A 19,696-nucleotide genomic window follows, 5' to 3' on the forward strand; every position below is an offset into this window, starting at 1 on the left:
AAAAAGGTTTATTTTGTTCCAAGAAAATATATTAATTATATTATTATTTGACTGTGGTTATTTAGCATTCTTTAAAAAAAAGAAAAAAGAAAAAAAAAGACCAAGTTTAAAATATATGAGGGTAAGGCTTGCAAGTTAAACTATCCACAGATTTAACTACACTTTTTGTATAATACAAACTACAGTAGGAAAGGCAATTTTGAAGTTCTGTATTTATATATTGTAATTACCCGCTAAGCACTTCCGGGAACTATCTGAAGGCTATTCGATTCACGTGACGATCATGTTCTTTTTAGTTTTCTCAAAAAATTGTTAACAATTAATACCGGGGATACATAAGAGGGAATAACTAGGGAGGAATATAATAATAATAATAATAATAATAATAATAATAATAATAATAATAATAATAATAATAATAATAATAATAAAACTTCATTCATTTGCATTTCATTCAAATTCAGGAGAAGCAGAAGTTGAATTAAGTATGTGAAGTCTCTCTCCATCCAACAGCTACATAGCAATGGATTGATGTTAATTAGAACTACAACTCCCATTAATCGTTTCACTCGGCAGCACTTCCGCAAACGACCAGCGTTTTGGCGTAGAATGATAGAGCACTCCTCTACCGCTGACGGCATGGCTGTGAAAGCGATTTTGTTTGATTTGGACAACACGCTCATTGAAACGAGTCGAGCAGGTGAAGTGGCGCTAAAAAAGGTAATAAAATAAAGAAATTATTCGCCTAGAATTTAAGTTATTTCCGTAAGCTAATTACAGTCGGTTTTTGTAAGTTTTACATGGAAGTGCGTAGACTAGTGACGTCTTTCAGTCAACCCAATGATACATTTATTTTACTGTCTTCAGTTCGGGGCTCTTTATTGCCTATTTTAACTAACTGAGTGGCTGTTATGGACGTTTGCGCTGCTGTTCCTGCCTAGTTTTCACTTTTATTGTCCGATTGGCAGGACCGCATACGGAGTCCGGAAGGGGCCACTATTCAGCTAATCACTAAACAGGCAGGGGCTCCGTTTGTCCTTCTTTCTAAAACTTTCGGATTGGCTAATCCTTGCAAACCAAAGTTTTGAACAGCTAGTGGATGGGTGTGCTCACAGACAGAGCAGTGCGTCTGAGATGACCATCCCCGACACTCACACTGTACAAGAGAATAAAGAAAGGGAGATAAAAAAAAAAAAGTTGTTTTATTATTTTTTTTGCTACAAAAGTTCCAAATGCCACTAAAGCATGGAAAAAGCAGGAAAAAAGCACATAATACATGTGAGGAACTAAAATCCTGTCGCACCTCAAAATTGCTTGTTTAGAGTACGAGAATACTAAAGCCCCTGCAACCACCTAAATAAATGCCCTTCTTTGTATCTTTGATTGTTCTTCAGCCACAGATGACTATTTTAATTTTTTGCATTTGCATAAAATGAAAAAAGGATTTTGGAGGCTAACATCTTGTGGTGAATTTCTGAATTTCATACAGACCAGTGAATTTTTGAAGACCACGCTGGGCCTTGATGACACCACCGTCTGCACCATTTGTGACAAGTTCAAGCAGAAGCTGTTCCATGAGAGTTTTGACTGCTCAGCTGGTCAAACCATAGATGATGTCCGTGCGCATCACTGGGAGGAAAGCATCAAGGAGACTGTAGGGAATTGCTCTACGCCTTCTTTGCCAGCTCAGTGTTATAACATGTGGAAAAGCAGTCGCCTGGAGCTTCTCACTCTGTCTCCTCAAGTATGCAACCTCCTGAAACAGCTGCGCAGCAGATACAAGCTGCTGCTGCTGACCAACGGCGTAGCCCAGACCCAGAGAGAGAAAGTGGCGACGGCTGGATGTGAGGAGTTCTTCGATGCCATTGTGATCGCAGGAGAACACAAAGAGCAGAAACCATTCCCCTCCATCTTCAGGTTGTGTTTCAGCATGCTGGAGGTAGAGGCTCTGGACTGTGTGATGGTGGGAGATTCTCTGGACACAGACATTCAGGGGGGCTTGAATGCCGGAGTTCGGGCCACAGTTTGGATTAATAGTGCAGGGGGGGGCGCGTCAGAGAAGCCAGACTACACTATCACTACTGTTCTGGAATTACCAGATATTCTGGCACAGCTGCAATAAGAACAACTGGTGAAGAGTGAATGAGTTTTACTTGAGATGTTGTGGGAATTTTTACCTATTGATATAATTGATTTAGATATGACTACTACTCCTATTAGTTTTCCAGTGTTCAACGAGGTGCATTTTAATTTGAGGTTTCTGGTTGGGATTTTAGACACCGTAATTTTGAACATAGAGTCTGTAAGAAAATGTGTGTTGAAGCTTCACTATTATACACATGAGGCAGTCAAAGTAATTGCATTTAGTTAAAACTCGAGTACAGTTAAGATACTTGTACGAGATTATTAAGCATGTTTTTGACATTGGCACTGTTGGGTTCAAGGCATTTCAGACTGATGCCCTATTGTAATCACGTTAAATTTTTCCATAGCACATGCATTTCTGTATTCAATTCAGTAATCACATTAGTTATAATTTATTCTTCAGTTACACAAAGTTACCTGCATGATGAAATAAAAACACGTGTATATAATCAGCTAATTTCAGCTTGTGTGCTGGGAGGAGTTAAATGGACTGAACTAAAGTGCTTTTATAAAACTTGCCTCATTCACCCATTCATACGAGCACTGTTTTTCTATGCCTTACCTATGTAAGTGCTTTCTATCTAACATTCACAGTGTCATACACCGATGGATTGGCAACTTGGGGTTAGTATCTTGCCCAAGGCGTGCAGACTGGAGCAGATGGGGACTGAATCACCAGCCGTCCTATTACTAGGTTACCTGCTCTTTAGACTTTTGAAAATTGGAGAACATGGACATTATTTTTGTTTTATTGCACAAAAGTACAAGAGTGTACAGGTAAAGTGCAAACTGTGTCCAGGACAGAAACAACTGCATCATACTGCTAAGACAACATCGTCTCATTGCGAGCATCAGCACATACAGCACGGCACGCCCACACAAACTAGCATTCAGGAAGCCAAGCAGATGTTAAAGCTGAGCAGCCAAAGCCTGCTCTTTAGTAGGTAACAAAGGCAGTAATGAGCAGTCAGCATTGTATCCTCCATTTCTACAGTAGAATCACAGTGCTGACCCATTCAAAGTCTTTTTGTTTAAACTTTGCTCTGCAGTCACACTTAAAACTAAAATAAGAGAATATTTATGTCCTCAATAGGCTGGGATTTGTGGGAGTGCAGCCTAAGGCTTGATTTAGACTTCTGCTTTGTAGAGCCTACGACATAAACTACGCAAGCGGCTGTCTTCATTGCAAGCGTTTATACTTGTGCCAGTGCAGTATGTGTTAATTACCATGTGGTTATGTTTTACATGCTGTATCAGTCAAGACACTGGGCCTTCTTTTCCTCCTGCATCCAGCTCTTCATTGTGGTGATTCCAATAGTTTGAGCAATCTCCCTCCAGGAATTTGCTGACATTTGCTAGTCCTTATATTGATGCTATTATTATTTATCCTTATACTGAGACGATTATTCTCTTACTAATAAATCCAAAAACCTCAACAAAGCAGTAGCTGGAAATGCACAAGAGGAAATGACGTACTGAACTGGTCGACAGTGTTTGTCGACTACTTCGAGCCAACGTGTATTTACAGGTTACACCAGTGGTCTCACTGAAGCATAAATTCCCAGTAAGGTTTATATAAGAGGCTGCTAATGTATTTAATGTCATGAATGGGATAACAAATTACTTTCTCCAGTGAGTAATGTAACGCATTACTTAAAAGTAATGATCCCAGCACTGTAGGCAACTCGCCTTTTATCCAGAGCTGCTCACCCCTCCCTCTTTTCCATTGTTGTGATAAAATAGTTTTAGACAGTTTTAATTTATTCTTATTTAATCAAGCTTGAAACAGTTTTGTTTGAAGAAAATACGATTTTATGGGAAACGGGCTCAGTGCCTTTACTTCATCCTGATCACTTTTACACTAATTTACTGTTAGTAGCACCTCAGTAAAGTATTAAGCACACATTATTCCCAAGGGGACATTTTCAGGACACTTTATATTTCCAGTGCATTTTGTGGTCGTGTGTGAAATTTTAGTCCAATGTGGCACTTTTAATATTTCATAATTTCTCTTAATGGATCTGAGTAGTCTTGACTTCTACTGTAGCAATGACAAATTAACCTGATACTGAACATTTTTATTCATCGCAGAAGATTGTCAACCCGTGCATCCCAGCATACACTGATACTTGGTCATGTTTATGGGGCTAATAAAACTTTTCATGGACATCATGTTATGTGTTTGTCTTCTGTTGGCACGCATGATTTGAGCAGCTTTATTGAAACCCGTCTGAACAAAGTGTGCAGGGTTGGCGCTTTAAGGCATGAATCTTTACATCCTATAAAATTCACTTGACTTCTAATTTGACTTTGATGTTCATTGCAGCAAGCTCAGCTACAAAGTAGCGGAAGACATAAGGAACAGACACTGAGTCAACAGAGTCACTTTTGCCACACAGGGTGCAGACAGTCTTACGGTGGCGCATGGATGACCAGTAGGGCGGCGGTTTCTCCAACAAAGGGGAGAGAAGGCTGCCACAGTCAACGCACACCTGAGCCACTGAGCGGTCTGAGCAGTTGAAGAGGCGATCGTGAAGTAAGAATGAAGAGCCGTGAGCCAGCAGGGCGTCTCGCTCCATCTCCCCGAAACGGATGCCTCCCTGCACGTTCCTTCCTCCTACAGGCTGGTTGGTCACTTTGTCTCGTGCTCCTGTCGTCCTAACTTGGAACTTGTCGGAGACCATGTGACGTAGCCGCTGGTAGTAGACCACGCCGATGAAGATGTCTGCCTCTAGCTCCTGACCGCTCAGTCCGCTGTACAGCCGCTCCGTACCGTAGTAGTTGTAGCCGCCCGCCCGAAGCAGCTCGCCAAAGTAATCGAGCGCCGAGTTCTCCTCGGAAAAGGTGAAGGGTGTGGCGTCGTGGCCGAGGCCATGCAGGGCGCCCGACTTGCCGGCCATGCTCTCGATGAGCATCCCAATTGTCATACGGGAGGGGAAGCCGTGGGGGTTGAACAGGATATCCGGAGTCATGCCGCTCTCGGTGAAGGGCATGTCCTCCGTCGGCCACAGGCGGCTCAGGATGCCCTTCTGTCCGTGGCGGCTGGCAAACTTGTCACCGATGGTGGGATTTCGGGGCATTCGTACAGTGATGCAGACGCGCTTGAAGCGGCCTGAGCCGCCGTCATTACTGCAGACCTTTATGTTGTCAACAATACAGGCCTCCTGACTCCTGAAAACAGAGAAGAGAAACCATAAAATGTGAATAACAGAGGTATTTTACAACTGAGCTGATGAAAAATGATCACACTGCTACAAAAATGTTATCGCGTACTTGTAGTAGGAGATAAAGGTCTGCCCAGTGTTGAGGTTGATGTAGCTGTAGAAAGGGTCTCCATACTGAAGCACCGATCCGATGAAGGGCAGTCCATCAGCGTCTAGTTTTTCTTTCACTTTGGGGTCGCCTGGCTTGGTTCCAAACACCACGCCGTCTTCTCCCTTCACCTTCTCTGCCAGGTCCACCAGCTCCGTCTTGTAGATACTTCCATGGGCAAAGCCTCTCTCCCATGACGACTTGTTCACAATCTGATGAAAACAACATGTGTCAAGAGTTCAACCCTATCCCGATTAAATATAGAGAACAGTTTCATTTAACTCACCATGGCATCTTCCATGTCGTAGCCTGTGTAGGATATGACGGCCACGATGGCGTTGGTGCCACTGGGGTAGTTGTCGAGGCCGTAGTGGTCATACATATAAGGCCTGACTAGTGGGCTCTGTGGGGTCTGGAGCCGGTACAGCTTGTTATCAGAGCGATCCATGAAAGAGTGTAGCGGGAAGCCCATAGTCTGCTTACCTGAAATAAGCGGAATGAGCACAGTGGTTCATGGAAAATGTGGGTTTGCTCAAAACTGTCAAAGAAAAGATTCAAATAACCTACCCATCTGACACTGGTACATGTTCCTGGGACTCTGGTTGTGGTCCGAGTATGGGATGAAGTTTGCCACCACACTGAGCATACTGTGAGGGAAGAGCTCCTGGTGTGTGGTTACTCTTGGTTCAATCTCATTCTCCAAGATTCCGACATTGATGTAAAGCTGCAGGCAAAGGAGAAAAGGTGCTCGGACTAAAACGGTGCTCTTACAGCTACAAAAAAAACCTCCACTTTTAACACATTACCTGTTCAAAGGTGCCAATCAACTCTTGCTTGCCAAAAGCCAAGTTCTGTACAGGCCGCACCATGCGACAAGGTGTTGTGAAGAGGAACAGGCCTGGATATAAGCTGGCCTTGCCTGTTTTGGGAACCAGGACAATCTCTGTCCAGGGAGGAATCTTCTTCTCTCTTAACACCTGGAGGTATAAGTTTTAAAGATCAGTTTTCTGCACAGTATACACAGGTGACACCAAGCAGGAGTTAGTATACCGTGAACCTGCAACAGACAGTGCACAAGTGAAGTGAAGAAGAGAGTGTAGGCAGGGTAGAGTGGATGGAGACCAGTGTCAGAGGTGATAGCAACAAGAGCAAAAGGGATTTAAGTAGGTAGCAAGACCTGCTCTGATGAACTGACAAAAAGAGGTGGAGCTTATGTTATCATAGCTTTTCATTGGGAGAGACCAGGATGGAGGCAATGAGAAATTAATATAAACGAAGAGAGGCAAAGCTGAGATGGTTTGGATGTGCAGAGGAGGGACAGTGGATATACCAGACAAAGGATGTTGAAGATAAAGCTGCCAGGCAGGAGAAAAAGAGCAAGAAAAGATTCATGGATGGACATGCAGAGGGCCGATGTGACAGGGGAGGATTCTAGGGATGGAGGCAGATGATCCACTGTGCTGCAGCTAAAGGGAGCAGCTAACAGAAGACAATACCTTGAACCTGCGCAGTGATTCAACCACAACTGGAGCCAAGTCAGCCTCCACCCAGCCAACAACAGCACCGTCCAGGACCACAGGGTAGCAGTCTGCGAAGGCCCGACCAGGAGTTCCATCCACTGGAGTGACACCTAAACGAGCAGATACAGCAAACGCATTTCAACCCAGTGCCACGTGCAGAGACTTTACCTGGCCAGGCCTACGAAGTATATCAATGACTGCCTGAGTTAATCTTTTATTTCAGCATTACTTTAATGACGTTTCCCCACAGGCAGGTCACTGTTATTGGAATACCTTAAAAAAGTATTATTTAACAATTGATTCATGAAAGTATTGCTATGTCTCTCATTTGCACACACACGCGCCGACCTCTCCACCCTAATTGTCACAAATCTATAGAGTCTAGTTCTGTGGTAGACAATGGACTAGCTTTTGGTCCTGGGTAAGATTGTACAACAACTGCCTGAAGTCAGTCCTCACCAAGCGAACAGAGCAGAGCAGGCAGTGACGTGGTGGACAAGGTCAATGCCACAATTTCACAGCTGGCTGTCATGTGGTTCATGAGTCCGCAAGGCTCGCCGTCTGGAGTGTGGACAGGACACAGGAAGCCCCAGGACTCGGGCAGCAGCTTACGCACAGAGGTGGTCCTCATCTTAGCAAACGCTGCTCCTCTGTGCACGCAGCGGAAGTGAGACAGGTAGCGAATGAAGTTGAGCTTGTCAGCTACAACGCACAGCCCGGTGTTCTGCAGCATGCCCAGACCTGTGGGAGGAGGGAGCACATTTTTAGATGAATGAATGAATGTTTTAGTGAATTTTCAAAGCTGGCCATGTATTAGTCTTGGACAGGACCTGTCTTAGACTGGAGGTTTCCAGTGGCCAGCAGATATTCAAATGGTCTGGTCAAGTCAGTTCCCATGTTGAGCATCTTTATCATCATTTCAGAGCTCCATCCTCCGGTCACTTTGCTGCCTCTCTTGTCAAAGGACAGCTTCACAGACACCAGCCATGCAGTCAGTCTCTCCTGCGAAAACGTTTGAGTGGTTAAATCACACAACTGAAGGCTTAAGTGGAAGAAGACACTTTGTGTGAGCACTGTGGAAAGTGTTGGGAAGGTTACTTTTAAAATGTATTCCACTACAGATTACAGAATACATGCCCCAAAATGTATTTTGTAAGGTATTCCATTACATTACTCAATGACAGTAACGTATTCCAAATACTTTGGATTACTTAATATATTATCATGCTTTTTACAACTACATGAATGTACTACTGCTGTGTGATTTATTACTATTACTGAAGGCTACTCGCCATAATGGCTTTCCACCGGCGTGGAAATACCAAAAGAGAGCACAGTCTAACAAATGAATCAGGAAAAGACCGCCGTGTAATCCATTTATTTCAACAAAGTAACTGTATTCTGAATACCACCTTTTTAAACGGTAACTGTAATAGAATACAGTTATTTTAAATACATAATGCCGGTACAGTGGTCCCTCGTTTACTGCGGGAGTTATGTCCCAAAAATAACCCGCGATAGGTGAAATCCGCAAAGTAGCCAACTTTATTTTTTACAATTACTATAGATGTTTTAAGGCTGTAAAACCCCTTACTACACACTTTATACACTTTTTGCAGACAGGCATGAACATTTTCACACTTTCCTCTCTTAAACGCTCTCAAAGTTCAAACCTTCGTAGAAAAATAAGTCCAGTATTACAAAATGAAGGCAAAGGAACCCGCGGTTGCCTTTGACGGTGCAAAACGTCTCGTCGACATTGTGTTTGTTGGGGAGAAAAGTTACAAACATACAGTACAGCACACTGCTAGCAATTGAAGATTTATGTAAATTTAACAAGCTGAACGCATTCTGTACTGTAAAGGAGACACGGCACGAGATTGACTGACAATGGTCTACAGCCAATCAGGATGCAGAACACAATGTGCTGGAAAAACAAAACAAAAAAAACATGAAAAATTGCACCAAAAAAATCCGCGAAACAGCGAGGACGTGAAAGGTTACAGCGAGGGACCACTGTACATGTATTCCATTACTACCCAACACTGACTGTGGATATGGAGCAGTCAGGTAAAAGGACAAGAAGTAGTCCACAGAATCTTTTCTGTGGACATGAATGTAGTGAAGGAGGACATGCAGAGGGCTGCTGTGAAAGATGTTAGGAATCGGGTGAGATGGAGGCAAATGATCTGCCTAAGAGGAGCAGCTGAAATGCTACTACAGTCCTCCTGCTCAGCAAAAGAGAAAGGACAAAGACAAAAAAAAGCTAAGAAAAATATTGAAGATTCTTGCCTTCAGAAACATGAGGTAGAGCTGACCAGGAGTGAGCACTTCCTGGCACACGATACTGTCGGGGTTTTCTTCCATGCACTCCTGCTTGGCAAAAGTGAAGAGCTTCCTCGTCATCAGACAGAGCAGGTAGAACTTCTCCACGTCTGACTTCAGGTGGATGCAGATGCACTCACTGATCAAAACAGAGTAAGCCCCTTTTTTTTAAATAAACATACCACCAAACATAAAGCAGAACGGGTGTCAACCGTATCCATCCCCAGAACTTACTTTAACAGGAAGTTGGCACACTGTTCATTTGTGTACCACTCAGGGAGGTTCATCTTAACCCTGAAGCGCTCTCCGAGGTAATTGAGCACCTTGCTGCGGGTGGTGCAGTTCTCCTCCATAACGATGCGCAGCATCTCGGACACACAGGTCTTGTAGAAAGAATTGTCCTCGCGGCCTTTGATCAGCTCCTGGTAGATCTGGAAGTCTGTGAAGTCCACCAGAGCCTGAGGAACATGAGAGCAAATGAGCACACAATGAGCCTAAAGGATTTTTATCATAATCTGTTCTGTAATGAAAGCTGCAGGCTTGCTCACCTTCAATGCAAAGCCTAGTGGGAGGAAGAAGAGCTCTTTCTGGTAGATGAAGTTCAGCATCACAGTTCCATTTTCCAGATAATGCAGGTTCATGTTGATGGCTGTGTGCTCCTCCCTCACGCAACGCATAGAAATACCTGAGTGAAGAAAAAGCCGGTGAAAACATGCAGGCGTGGACTCATTGCTGCACTGTTTTCTTTAGAAGTAATACTTACCGTACTGAGTGTAACCCTGACCCCTGTTCTTCCACTTGGGTCTTGACATGGCGATAGGATAGTTCCTCCTTGGCATTATCAGCATGCGGATAACCTTCTCAATTCCATTCACAATGAAATAACCTCCCATTTCCTGTCAAAGTTGATGCTGGTATTATAGGACAATATTTAAACCCATCCTGGCTCAGTTTAAAAGTACAGCTGCCATATCCTACCTCGGCTTCTTCGTGATGCTCTACGAGCTCTTTGGGGGACATGCCATGCAGGTTACACAGCTTGGACTTCACCATGATGGGCACATGACCCAGAGACTGCTTGATGATGCCTTTGGGAACTCCATTGATCGACCAGCTGACGTCTGCCTGAAATGAGTCAACACTCACCCAGTCAACATGGATTATTTTAAAACGTTGCTGTGGGAATATAAACACGACTCAGGCTTACCACTATTTTCCCTTTGTACGAGCATCTTCTTCCCCGGCACTCTGCTGGGAACACCTTCATTTCCTTGCAGATGTTCCCTTTGGCAACCACTGGGTTTTGGATGGCAGCTTCAACGAAACCAAGGCTGATCCGTTCATTTTTGAACATGAACTCTAAGGGGGGGATGGACTGGGAAAGGTGACGGAAAAGTGAGAAACGTAAGAAAGGCAAAGATAATGGGAAGCAACTGCAAGAGGGATGTTCACAGCAGGTTGAGCAGCTTTCAGAGAAAATACTGCTGGAAATGATACCAGCAGCTAGTCGACCAGCAGGAAACCAAATTCTTCACTCACTCGTTTCATCGTTGTTATGGTTTCACTGGCCTACAGTAACTCACTGCATATGACTGCACTGCGTGCTCAAGACAAGCTTACACAACTCCGAGTCACACAGTGTACGCTATTAATCGTAGTTTTAACTAGTTGGGGTTAATCGCTGATCTTAATGAAGTGATTCGTCACATTGTTGAGAACTTTGAAGAAACATTTGCTGACCTGCACAACGCGGTTGAGTCCGTCTGTGACTGCCTGGTCAAACGACTCGATGTGAGCTTTGGTCAGATCCTGAATGGCAGCATGCTGGGTGTCCTTCATGTGGCCAAAGCTTCCATCTGTCAGATTTTTCAGACTCGGACCTTTGGGAAGATCACTCCACTTACTTGAAAAATCCATGCTTGCGCTTGTTTACCACATGTGCATGGTTGACACAGGAAGCACATGCCCTACACAGGAAGAGAAGCGTTTTCTTCTTCGCTTAAGTTTTTTGGGTGTAACTAGACTCGCACACTGCTAGCTTAGCGCCATCTTGTGGGCGTAGTTATGCATAAAATTTCGTTTAGCTAAAATGACGCGAGTGGTGGTCATTGCGCCGCTCCTCCAGTTGGAGGCGCTGTGCAACCGACAAACAGCAGTGGTTTTCAATGGAAAAAAAGGAGAGAGAAACTGCGTTGAGGATTTTATGAACTGTAAAAACATGATATTTAAGTGTGTGTGCTGTGTGCATATTTCTGTGGAGAGGAGAAAGAGTATAAAAAGACTGGGTCCCGCTGTATTACTCAGGCTGCACTACAGCGTCTATTCACAGGCGCGATCCCACTACTGAGCGGCACGGGGGCTTTGACCTGCTCCGTTTCCGACCTGGGCCGGTGCACCCCTCCTTAGGCGACCTGGTGGTCCCGAGCTCCCCCAGGAGCACCATATCGATACCGAACTTAGTGCGGACACCCGATCGGCATAGTCCGCTGCAGCTCAGAGCTCCTGAGCTCAAACGATCCGCCAGCCTCAGCCTCCCGGTAGCTTGGATTACAGGCGCGCGCCACCGCACCCGGCGAGAAGTGCTCTCGTTCATGCAGGCTTTAAGGTGTCTACACGTGACGTCATCCGAGAGGGAGGCTCTGTCCTCGCGGCACCTGCTCATTTAAAAAAAGCATTATTATTATTATTCCAGAAATAAAAAAAAAAGCTAAAGGTAAAGATTAAATCTTAATGTTTCACATTACATATTCAATTTAATTTCATTATATAGCGCCACACTGTAACAACAAATGTCTTGAGGCGCTTCATGTTCATGTAAAGATGCTACAATAATAGAAGATTACAAGAAAATGGCATATTGTAATGTAATAAAAGTGCATTGAAAACACGATTCAAAGTCACACCAACTTCAACCATTTTATTTTTCAAGGCTAAATCTTAATAGGACACATCCACAGATCAAACTGAAAAACATTTCTCCTCCTTTGTCTTTGTCTTCCTGACCTTTGTCAGCTCCAGTTTCTAAAATCATTCAGTACTGGTTATCTTGACACATAATCCACAACTCCACTTATTGCACTTTGCTTGCAGCAATCATTTTACACTACAACATTTAGTAAATAAAAACAACAACGGTCTCCTTGAGCTGAGGAGTTGTTAATAAAACTGCTCTGTGCTCAGTCTGCTTAATGACAGGAGGGTTTGTATGAATGCAGAAACTTTCATATAAAACAACTCTGCTTGCTTCGGGTACAGGGAGTGGCAGTTTGATTATCCAGTGTCTGTACTGAATGATGCTGCTTTAAGTGCTTGATGATTTGGTGGACTGCCTCTATGTGATTAAGAGACTGAAATAATGTTGTGCATGTTTCTCATCTCATCTGCTTTGCAACAAATGATTCCTTAAAACTTCTTTAACGACTGAGCCTTTGCCTCAGGTTTGATGACTAAAATGGGTGGATTATATTAAAATCTATGATTATTCACTCCAAAATATTCTTAGACACAATAATAGATCATCCAATTAGGCTGCTTTTCAATGTAACATTGTGATGTTTAATATACTGAATTGAGGTTTGCAAATTTTAAAAGTTTAAATTACACTTTTAAACAGCATATTCCATTAATATTAATTACAAGGCACTGTATGCATGACACTATGATTTAACAGCTGAGCCCCCCTAAAGGTTTGAACCCAGAGTGGCCCCTGCTTCTGATCTTCATTTCTAGTCATGTAGAGGAATGTGCCATATTCATTCTATTTGGCTAATGTTTCCTCACTTTTAAGAGATTTCTGTTTGACAGCCCATAAAGCCCTGCTACATCTTAAATAGCAGACAAAATTATTGTAATGTAATAAAAGTGGATTGAAAATAAGATTCAAAGTCACACCAAGTTCAACTATTTTACTTTTCAAGGCTAAATCTTTATAGGATACGTCCACACGTCTTTATATAGAGTGCTGAGGATTTTTCCAGTTTTTTAAAAGAAAATTAGTTCAAAGAGGAACAAACTCCCATTCCATTATTTTGGACAAATGTGTAAAAATCAATCCACATCCATCCATTTCTCTTAGCCAGCTAAAGTTGTAGCCTATCACAGTTGTAGTTTCTCATATTTAATTGCATTACCTATTACTTGTGGTGAGTGCTTACCTATTTGAAGTGCATTTCAAATATTTTTTTCTATGAGCAGAAAAAAAAACACAACATAAATTCAAGCTGTTGTTCTGTCCTGTTTACAGTCCAGCATTTAGCTTTTATTTAGTAAATTAATATCTTTCAAATCTTCAGACATCAGTTTGCCTGCAACAGGCATTACAGGTTCTCTTATACTCCTGATGCACTGTAGCATTAAACTGTAAACCACAGGGAGACTGTGGATATTACAACTGCCAAGCAAAAGATTACACATTGAAGCTCTGGATGACATAATAGCTGAAAGTATTCATGCTTCATTTATTTAAAAAAGAGAAGGTAGAGCTTTGCTTTAGGCTGCTTTTGTTTATTTTTATGTTCATTGAATACAGTCACCGAAGAAAGAAAAATGGTTATTTGTATAATTTGTTACAGTTATTATGAATTATTATTAAAAATTATTATTAGTGAAGTTGCAATGTGTTGGTAATTTCTTCTTCCTCCAGTTGGAGGCGCTGTGGGACCAACAAACAGCAGTGGTTTTCAATGGAAAGAAAGGAGAGAGAAACTGCGTTGAGGATTTTATGAACTGTAAAAACATGATATTTAAGTGTGTGTGCTGTGTGCATATTTCTGTGGAGAGGAGAAAGAGTATAAAAAGACTGGGTCCCGCTGTATTACTCAGGCTGCACTACAGCGTCTATTCACAGGCGCGATCCCACTACTGAGCGGCACGGGGGCTTTGACCTGCTCCGTTTCCGACCTGGGCCGGTGCACCCCTCCTTAGGCGACCTGGTGGTCCCGAGCTCCCCCAGGAGCACCATATCGATACCGAACTTAGTGCGGACACCCGATCGGCATAGTCCGCTGCAGCTCAGAGCTCCTGAGCTCAAACGATCCGCCAGCCTCAGCCTCCCGGTAGCTTGGATTACAGGCGCGCGCCACCGCACCCGGCGAGAAGTGCTCTCGTTCATGCAGGCTTTAAGGTGTCTACACGTGACGTCATCCGAGAGGGAGGCTCTGTCCTCGCGGCACCTGCTCATTTAAAAAAAGCATTATTATTATTATTCCAGAAAAAAAAAAAAAGCTAAAGGTAAAGATTAAATCTTAATGTTTCACATTACATATTCAATTTAATTTCATTATATAGCGCCACACTGTAACAACAAATGTCTTGAGGCGCTTCATGTTCATGTAAAGATGCTACAATAATAGAAGATTACAAGAAAATGGCATATTGTAATGTAATAAAAGTGCATTGAAAACACGATTCAAAGTCACACCAACTTCAACCATTTTATTTTTCAAGGCTAAATCTTAATAGGACACATCCACAGATCAAACTGAAAAACATTTCTCCTCCTTTGTCTTTGTCTTCCTGACCTTTGTCAGCTCCAGTTTCTAAAATCATTCAGTACTGGTTATCTTGACACATAATCCACAACTCCACTTATTGCACTTTGCTTGCAGCAATCATTTTACACTACAACATTTAGTAAATAAAAACAACAACGGTCTCCTTGAGCTGAGGAGTTGTTAATAAAACTGCTCTGTGCTCAGTCTGCTTAATGACAGGAGGGTTTGTATGAATGCAGAAACTTTCATATAAAACAACTCTATTACCAGTTTGCTTCGGGTACAGGGAGTGGCAGTTTGATTATCCAGTGTCTGTACTGAATGATGCTGCTTTAAGTGCTTGATGATTTGGTGGACTGCCTCTATGTGATCACCACGTCTCATCTGCTTTTAAACCCCAAAGCACACTGGACCCCCGACAGAAGCAGAGTAACATAGTGTACGCTGCTAAGTGCCAGGAGGGTTGTTATGATTCATACATTTGGGAAACCAAACAACCTCTGGCGAAGCGGATGGCAAAACACAGAAGAGCTACCTCTTCAGGCCAGGACTCTGCAGCCTATTTACACCTACAGGCCAGTGGACACTCTTTCAATGATGAGGATGTACACATCCTGGACAGGGAGGAACGCCGGTTTGAGTGCGGAGTCAAGGAGGCCATTTACGTGAAAAGGGAAAGACCATCTCTGAATCGAGGAGGGGTCTAAGTGTACATCTTTCGCCATCTTACAATGCTGTGATTGCAGCCATTCCCCAACTCTCTGTGAATGGTACTCATGGCCATTGATCAGTGGTCTTTGATCAGTGGGTTTTGGTCATTGGTCATGAGAATTTGCACAATTATGATGAAGGAACTGACCTCCCAGCCCACTGTTCCTTCAGTGGGCTGGTTTCAGTCATTATGCAAATGTACTGTTTATAAGATTGGGGAAACCTACAGTCAGCTGAGACTGAAGAAGTCACCTGGATGAGTGACGAAACATTTCTCCCACAAAATGCTACGTCCAGATGAACTGAATCAACTTTTGGGGGTTCTTTAATGACTGAGCCTTTGCCTCTGGTTTGATGACCAAAGTCTTCACTTTAAAACAGGTGGATTATATTAGAATCTATGATTATTCACTCCAAATTATTCTTAGACACTATAATAGGTCATCTGACAAATTCAGCTGCTTTTCAATGTAACACTGTGATGTTTATTATACTGAAGATTCACGATTCAGGATTCAAGATTCTTTATTTGTCACATGCATAGTTATACAAGTACAACACGCAGTGAAATGTATCCTGACACGCTCTTCAACTGCAAAAGGGGAGAGAAGAACATTATATACATAAAGTGAATATATACATGGGGGACATTATGAGCATTAAGCATTAAGTACACACGTGACGTCATCTGGAACCAGTTTAGAAAGCCGTTAACAACATTATCTTTCAGCAATAATGACCTGACATTAGTGACAGTAAAAACGCCACAGGTTAACACGTTTAACACTAAATAAAGTGTTTTGTTGTGGAGTTTGTGTTCCCCCTCACAACGTCATTCAGTTACTGAAGAATAAACCTGTAATTATGGAAAGTTTTTTTTTTTTAGTGGAAACTGCTGAAAAGCAGCTTATGAGTCACATACAGTGCTTCGTGGTCAAAGCTGTCTCTAGTGTTACTGCTGGTTCGGTAAGCAATACCATTTTTATAATAACGGTAAAAGATCACACACATAAATTTGTGATGTTTTAATATTGCTTTTAATAGGGGAATCAATCAGTTATCTGGGAGCCTGTGGCAGAGTGCACATTTGGGGTTTGTTGTGTAATTTTGTTGAGACGACTGTGCAGGAAGAAGACCCAGATGAAACAGGTAGAGATTCAAAACACACGCAATGATGTCATTGTGATTCTGATGTTACTCTTTTACTTTTACATACACAATCCATACAAGTAATCCTCTCCACACCTCGCTCTGACGACATTACTTATGTGACAAGTCTTTTTTGTATATCTGATACAGGCAGTGACTTCATTGCCTTCCCATGTAATAAACTTTGATATACGTACAAGATAAAAAAAAAAAAAGAAGGAAAATTCCTTCAGAGAGATCTCAAGTTACAACTTGAGAACATGTGGCAATGCGATGGCCTGCTTGCCTGACTGGCCTGTAAGTTACCTTTCTGTACTGCAGAAACGAAAGAAAAGGCCATCACAACATCTGGAAACTCCCTGGTTTGGTGTCCTTCTTCCTCCTTCAGTTGAAACGTGAATAATAGGCTGACCCATCTGTGAGTCCGAAGCCCACCTATGCATTAAGAACACACCATAAAATGAGTGATTGCAGCTCTGTTTCTAGGTGTCTTCTCCATGCCCGTCTTTGCTGGCTGATGTCTCAGTCATGGGACAATCCAGTCTGTCCCACTCTTTCTGTTTGTTACAAAGCCCCAGCTCTAAACTGGACAAGGACATTGACTTGTTTTTTAAGAGCAGTTAAAGTGCTAGTTTGTGTGAAATTTGGATAATTAAGTGAACTGTTAGCATTTTTCACATTCAACATCCTTGGAAGGAAGCTCGTGGGATGGTGAATGCAGGATCTCAGAAATGTTCACATAAAAGGAATTAATGTGGGCTCCAATTTCACTTCAGCTGGATGTCCAGGAGAAGGTTTGGACCAAGGTTTGTGGTCGAAACAGAGTGTAAATACTGAGGCTGTGATTTCTGTGACTACAGATGTGCAACAGACTAAAGGATGTTTCAGTGGTTTTATGTTAAATCATAAAAATACGCAAATATCAACACATACAAGTAAAGGTGTGCAGAGCTCCTCCTTTCTCTCTGATCATGGAGTTGTCTTCAGACCTCAGTCCTAGAGAGAATTTGTGGAGGGAGCTGAAGCTTTGAGTTGCGACGCAGCAGCCAAGAAACCAAAATGATTCTGAGTTTCTCTGAAGAAGAGTGGCCCAAAATCCCTCCTGATGTGGCCAAACCTGGTGACCAACTACAAGAAATGTCTTACTGCTTGGCGCTGTTGGTAGTTGCCAACAAAGATTTCGCCACCGAGTCATGTTCTGTGACATGCAGACCAATTTATAACATTCATGTCATCTCTTTCCTTGGAAGTTTGGTTGATATTCTGTCTCTCTCCATCAAAATGAAACTAGTCTAAAAGATTGCTCACTTCCAAAGAAGTAAGCAATCTTGCAAATTCAATCAGGGGATCAAATAATTATTTCCCTCGTGTTTTTTCACATCGTGGATAGTGATTTTTTAGTAAAAGCAACCCCACATAAGTTTGTGTTTGTATGTATGTACTGTATGTTTATATAGCATCTAAGATCACATGACCCTACATATATCTCAGTGGGTTAGAACAAAACAACGGACAGATGATGCAGCTGTGCCACACATCAGTTCTTTCACTGCTATCTTGGCTAAGATTATTAGATAAAATTTTAATAATTTGTTTCATTTCCTAGTTTAAAAGGAATTTCTTCATGCAAAGCTGGTTGAATGTCCCTGTTTAAGATCATGTGGGTACACCTCCTGGGGGCAAATGAGGTCGACTTATGTCAGAGAGAAGCCAAATTTCAGAAGAAAACCATGAGTAATAAAAGAAGGAAGAAATATAAGATAACTATGTGCGGGTGTGTGGTTCATCTGCATGATAACCTACTCATGTGGACTTTTCCCATGATAAAAGAAGTCACACCTAACAAATGGATTAGACACATTTTCTCTTTTTAACTAATCTGCGAGGCGTTCAAAGACAAATCAAAAAAACATTAGTTAATAACCAGTCTCACAGCAGAGAGGCAAAATTTAGAAACAAAAACTGAACTTTTATTAGTGTCGTATTATTTCACCATCCACCTACCAAAGGTCTGGGTCATTTCTGAACGTTCTGTAGCTCGTCTGCGAGCTGCGTTCACAGACCACTCTGCTTCCCTCATCTTCTTCAGTGTTGCTCAGAAGCCTGAAATGCACATCAGAAATGCAGCCCAACACGTGGATGTGCAGAAATGTTTGCATGACAGAAGCAGTAACATGTTTTATTCTAATAATATTGTCTCTGATAAAGACAAACGTTCATGCAGATTTCCAATAAATCATAACCCAACAACAACAACAACAACAACAAAAAACAAGAAAACAAAAAAAAACAGCACACATTCCTCTGATCATGATGCTTGCTTTCGAGTCAGGTCTGTGACAATCTGTTCACTACAAAAGGTGTAACACTGAAAATGCAGCAGGATAATCTTTGGTAAAGATGAGAAAGTAGAGATATAAAACACACAAGGAAAACATGAGAAAATGAGTCACATGTACAAAAACACTCTAAGTAAGAGGAAATGACATCAATGAGGTTTTCTAATGAAAGAGGCAAATTTACCCCGGTACAAAAAAAAATAAAGGTGCATTTAAACGCCTTTTAAAAAAAACAACAACAACAAAAAAACAATATACAGTTCCCTCTAAGGAACCCTTCCCTTTGATGGAAATGTCCCTACAGATTTAAAAACAATACTAAGATTTTGTTTTCTCTTCGTATTAACTTCAGTCTCTTACACATCCTTCATTCTCGAGTCTTCTTGTAAACACAGAGTAAAAAAAAAAAAAAGAAAGAATGAAAGGTTTTGATGATTCACCTTAATTATTGGGACACAAAACCTCACATATTTCAACAAAAGGGTGTTTTTGTTTCTTTTCCTTTTTTTAAGGGAATCAAACGAGCCCCTAGAAACACATGAATGTGCAACTGTCAACTATTTCAATCTAATAAAAGACAACAACTGAACAATCTGACAATCATTTCTAACGAGCAGTAACACAAAACAGATTTGACACAAGTCGTCTTGGACGGGAACACCTCTAAAATCTTGTCTACTCACAAAGATTTCGTTCGAATGAA

At 42.0% G+C, this 19,696-nt stretch overlaps 2 protein-coding genes across 2 annotated transcripts; one reads left to right on the forward strand and one right to left on the reverse strand.

The window, feature by feature from the left end:
- Positions 1-550: 550 nt before the first annotated feature.
- LOC102301524 (N-acetylneuraminic acid phosphatase) lies at positions 551-3,798 on the forward strand. Its single transcript, XM_005927024.3, has 2 exons — positions 551-720; positions 1,490-3,798. Exons 1-2 carry the CDS (start codon positions 610-612, stop codon positions 2,120-2,122), a joined length of 744 nt encoding a protein of 247 aa, XP_005927086.1. The 5' UTR covers positions 551-609; the 3' UTR covers positions 2,123-3,798.
- A 410-nt stretch (positions 3,799-4,208) lies between these two features.
- On the reverse strand, positions 4,209-11,895 carry polr1b (RNA polymerase I subunit B). Its single transcript, XM_005927025.3, has 15 exons — positions 11,043-11,895; positions 10,510-10,677; positions 10,281-10,427; positions 10,066-10,198; positions 9,851-9,987; positions 9,537-9,760; positions 9,270-9,441; positions 7,808-7,979; positions 7,437-7,718; positions 6,954-7,087; positions 6,264-6,434; positions 6,025-6,181; positions 5,744-5,940; positions 5,419-5,669; positions 4,209-5,316 (listed from the first exon to the last, which is right to left on the reverse strand). The coding sequence occupies exons 1-15, from the start codon at positions 11,217-11,219 to the stop codon at positions 4,434-4,436; spliced, it is 3,405 nt and encodes a 1,134-aa protein (XP_005927087.1). The 5' UTR covers positions 11,220-11,895; the 3' UTR covers positions 4,209-4,433.
- Between the last annotated feature and the right edge of the window lie 7,801 nt (positions 11,896-19,696).

The sequence above is a fragment of the Haplochromis burtoni genome, unplaced genomic scaffold, assembly GCF_018398535.1.
Source record: "Haplochromis burtoni strain Fernald_Lab_line unplaced genomic scaffold, NCSU_Asbu1 Contig_96, whole genome shotgun sequence".
Classification (NCBI taxonomy): Eukaryota; Metazoa; Chordata; class Actinopteri; order Cichliformes; family Cichlidae; genus Haplochromis; species Haplochromis burtoni.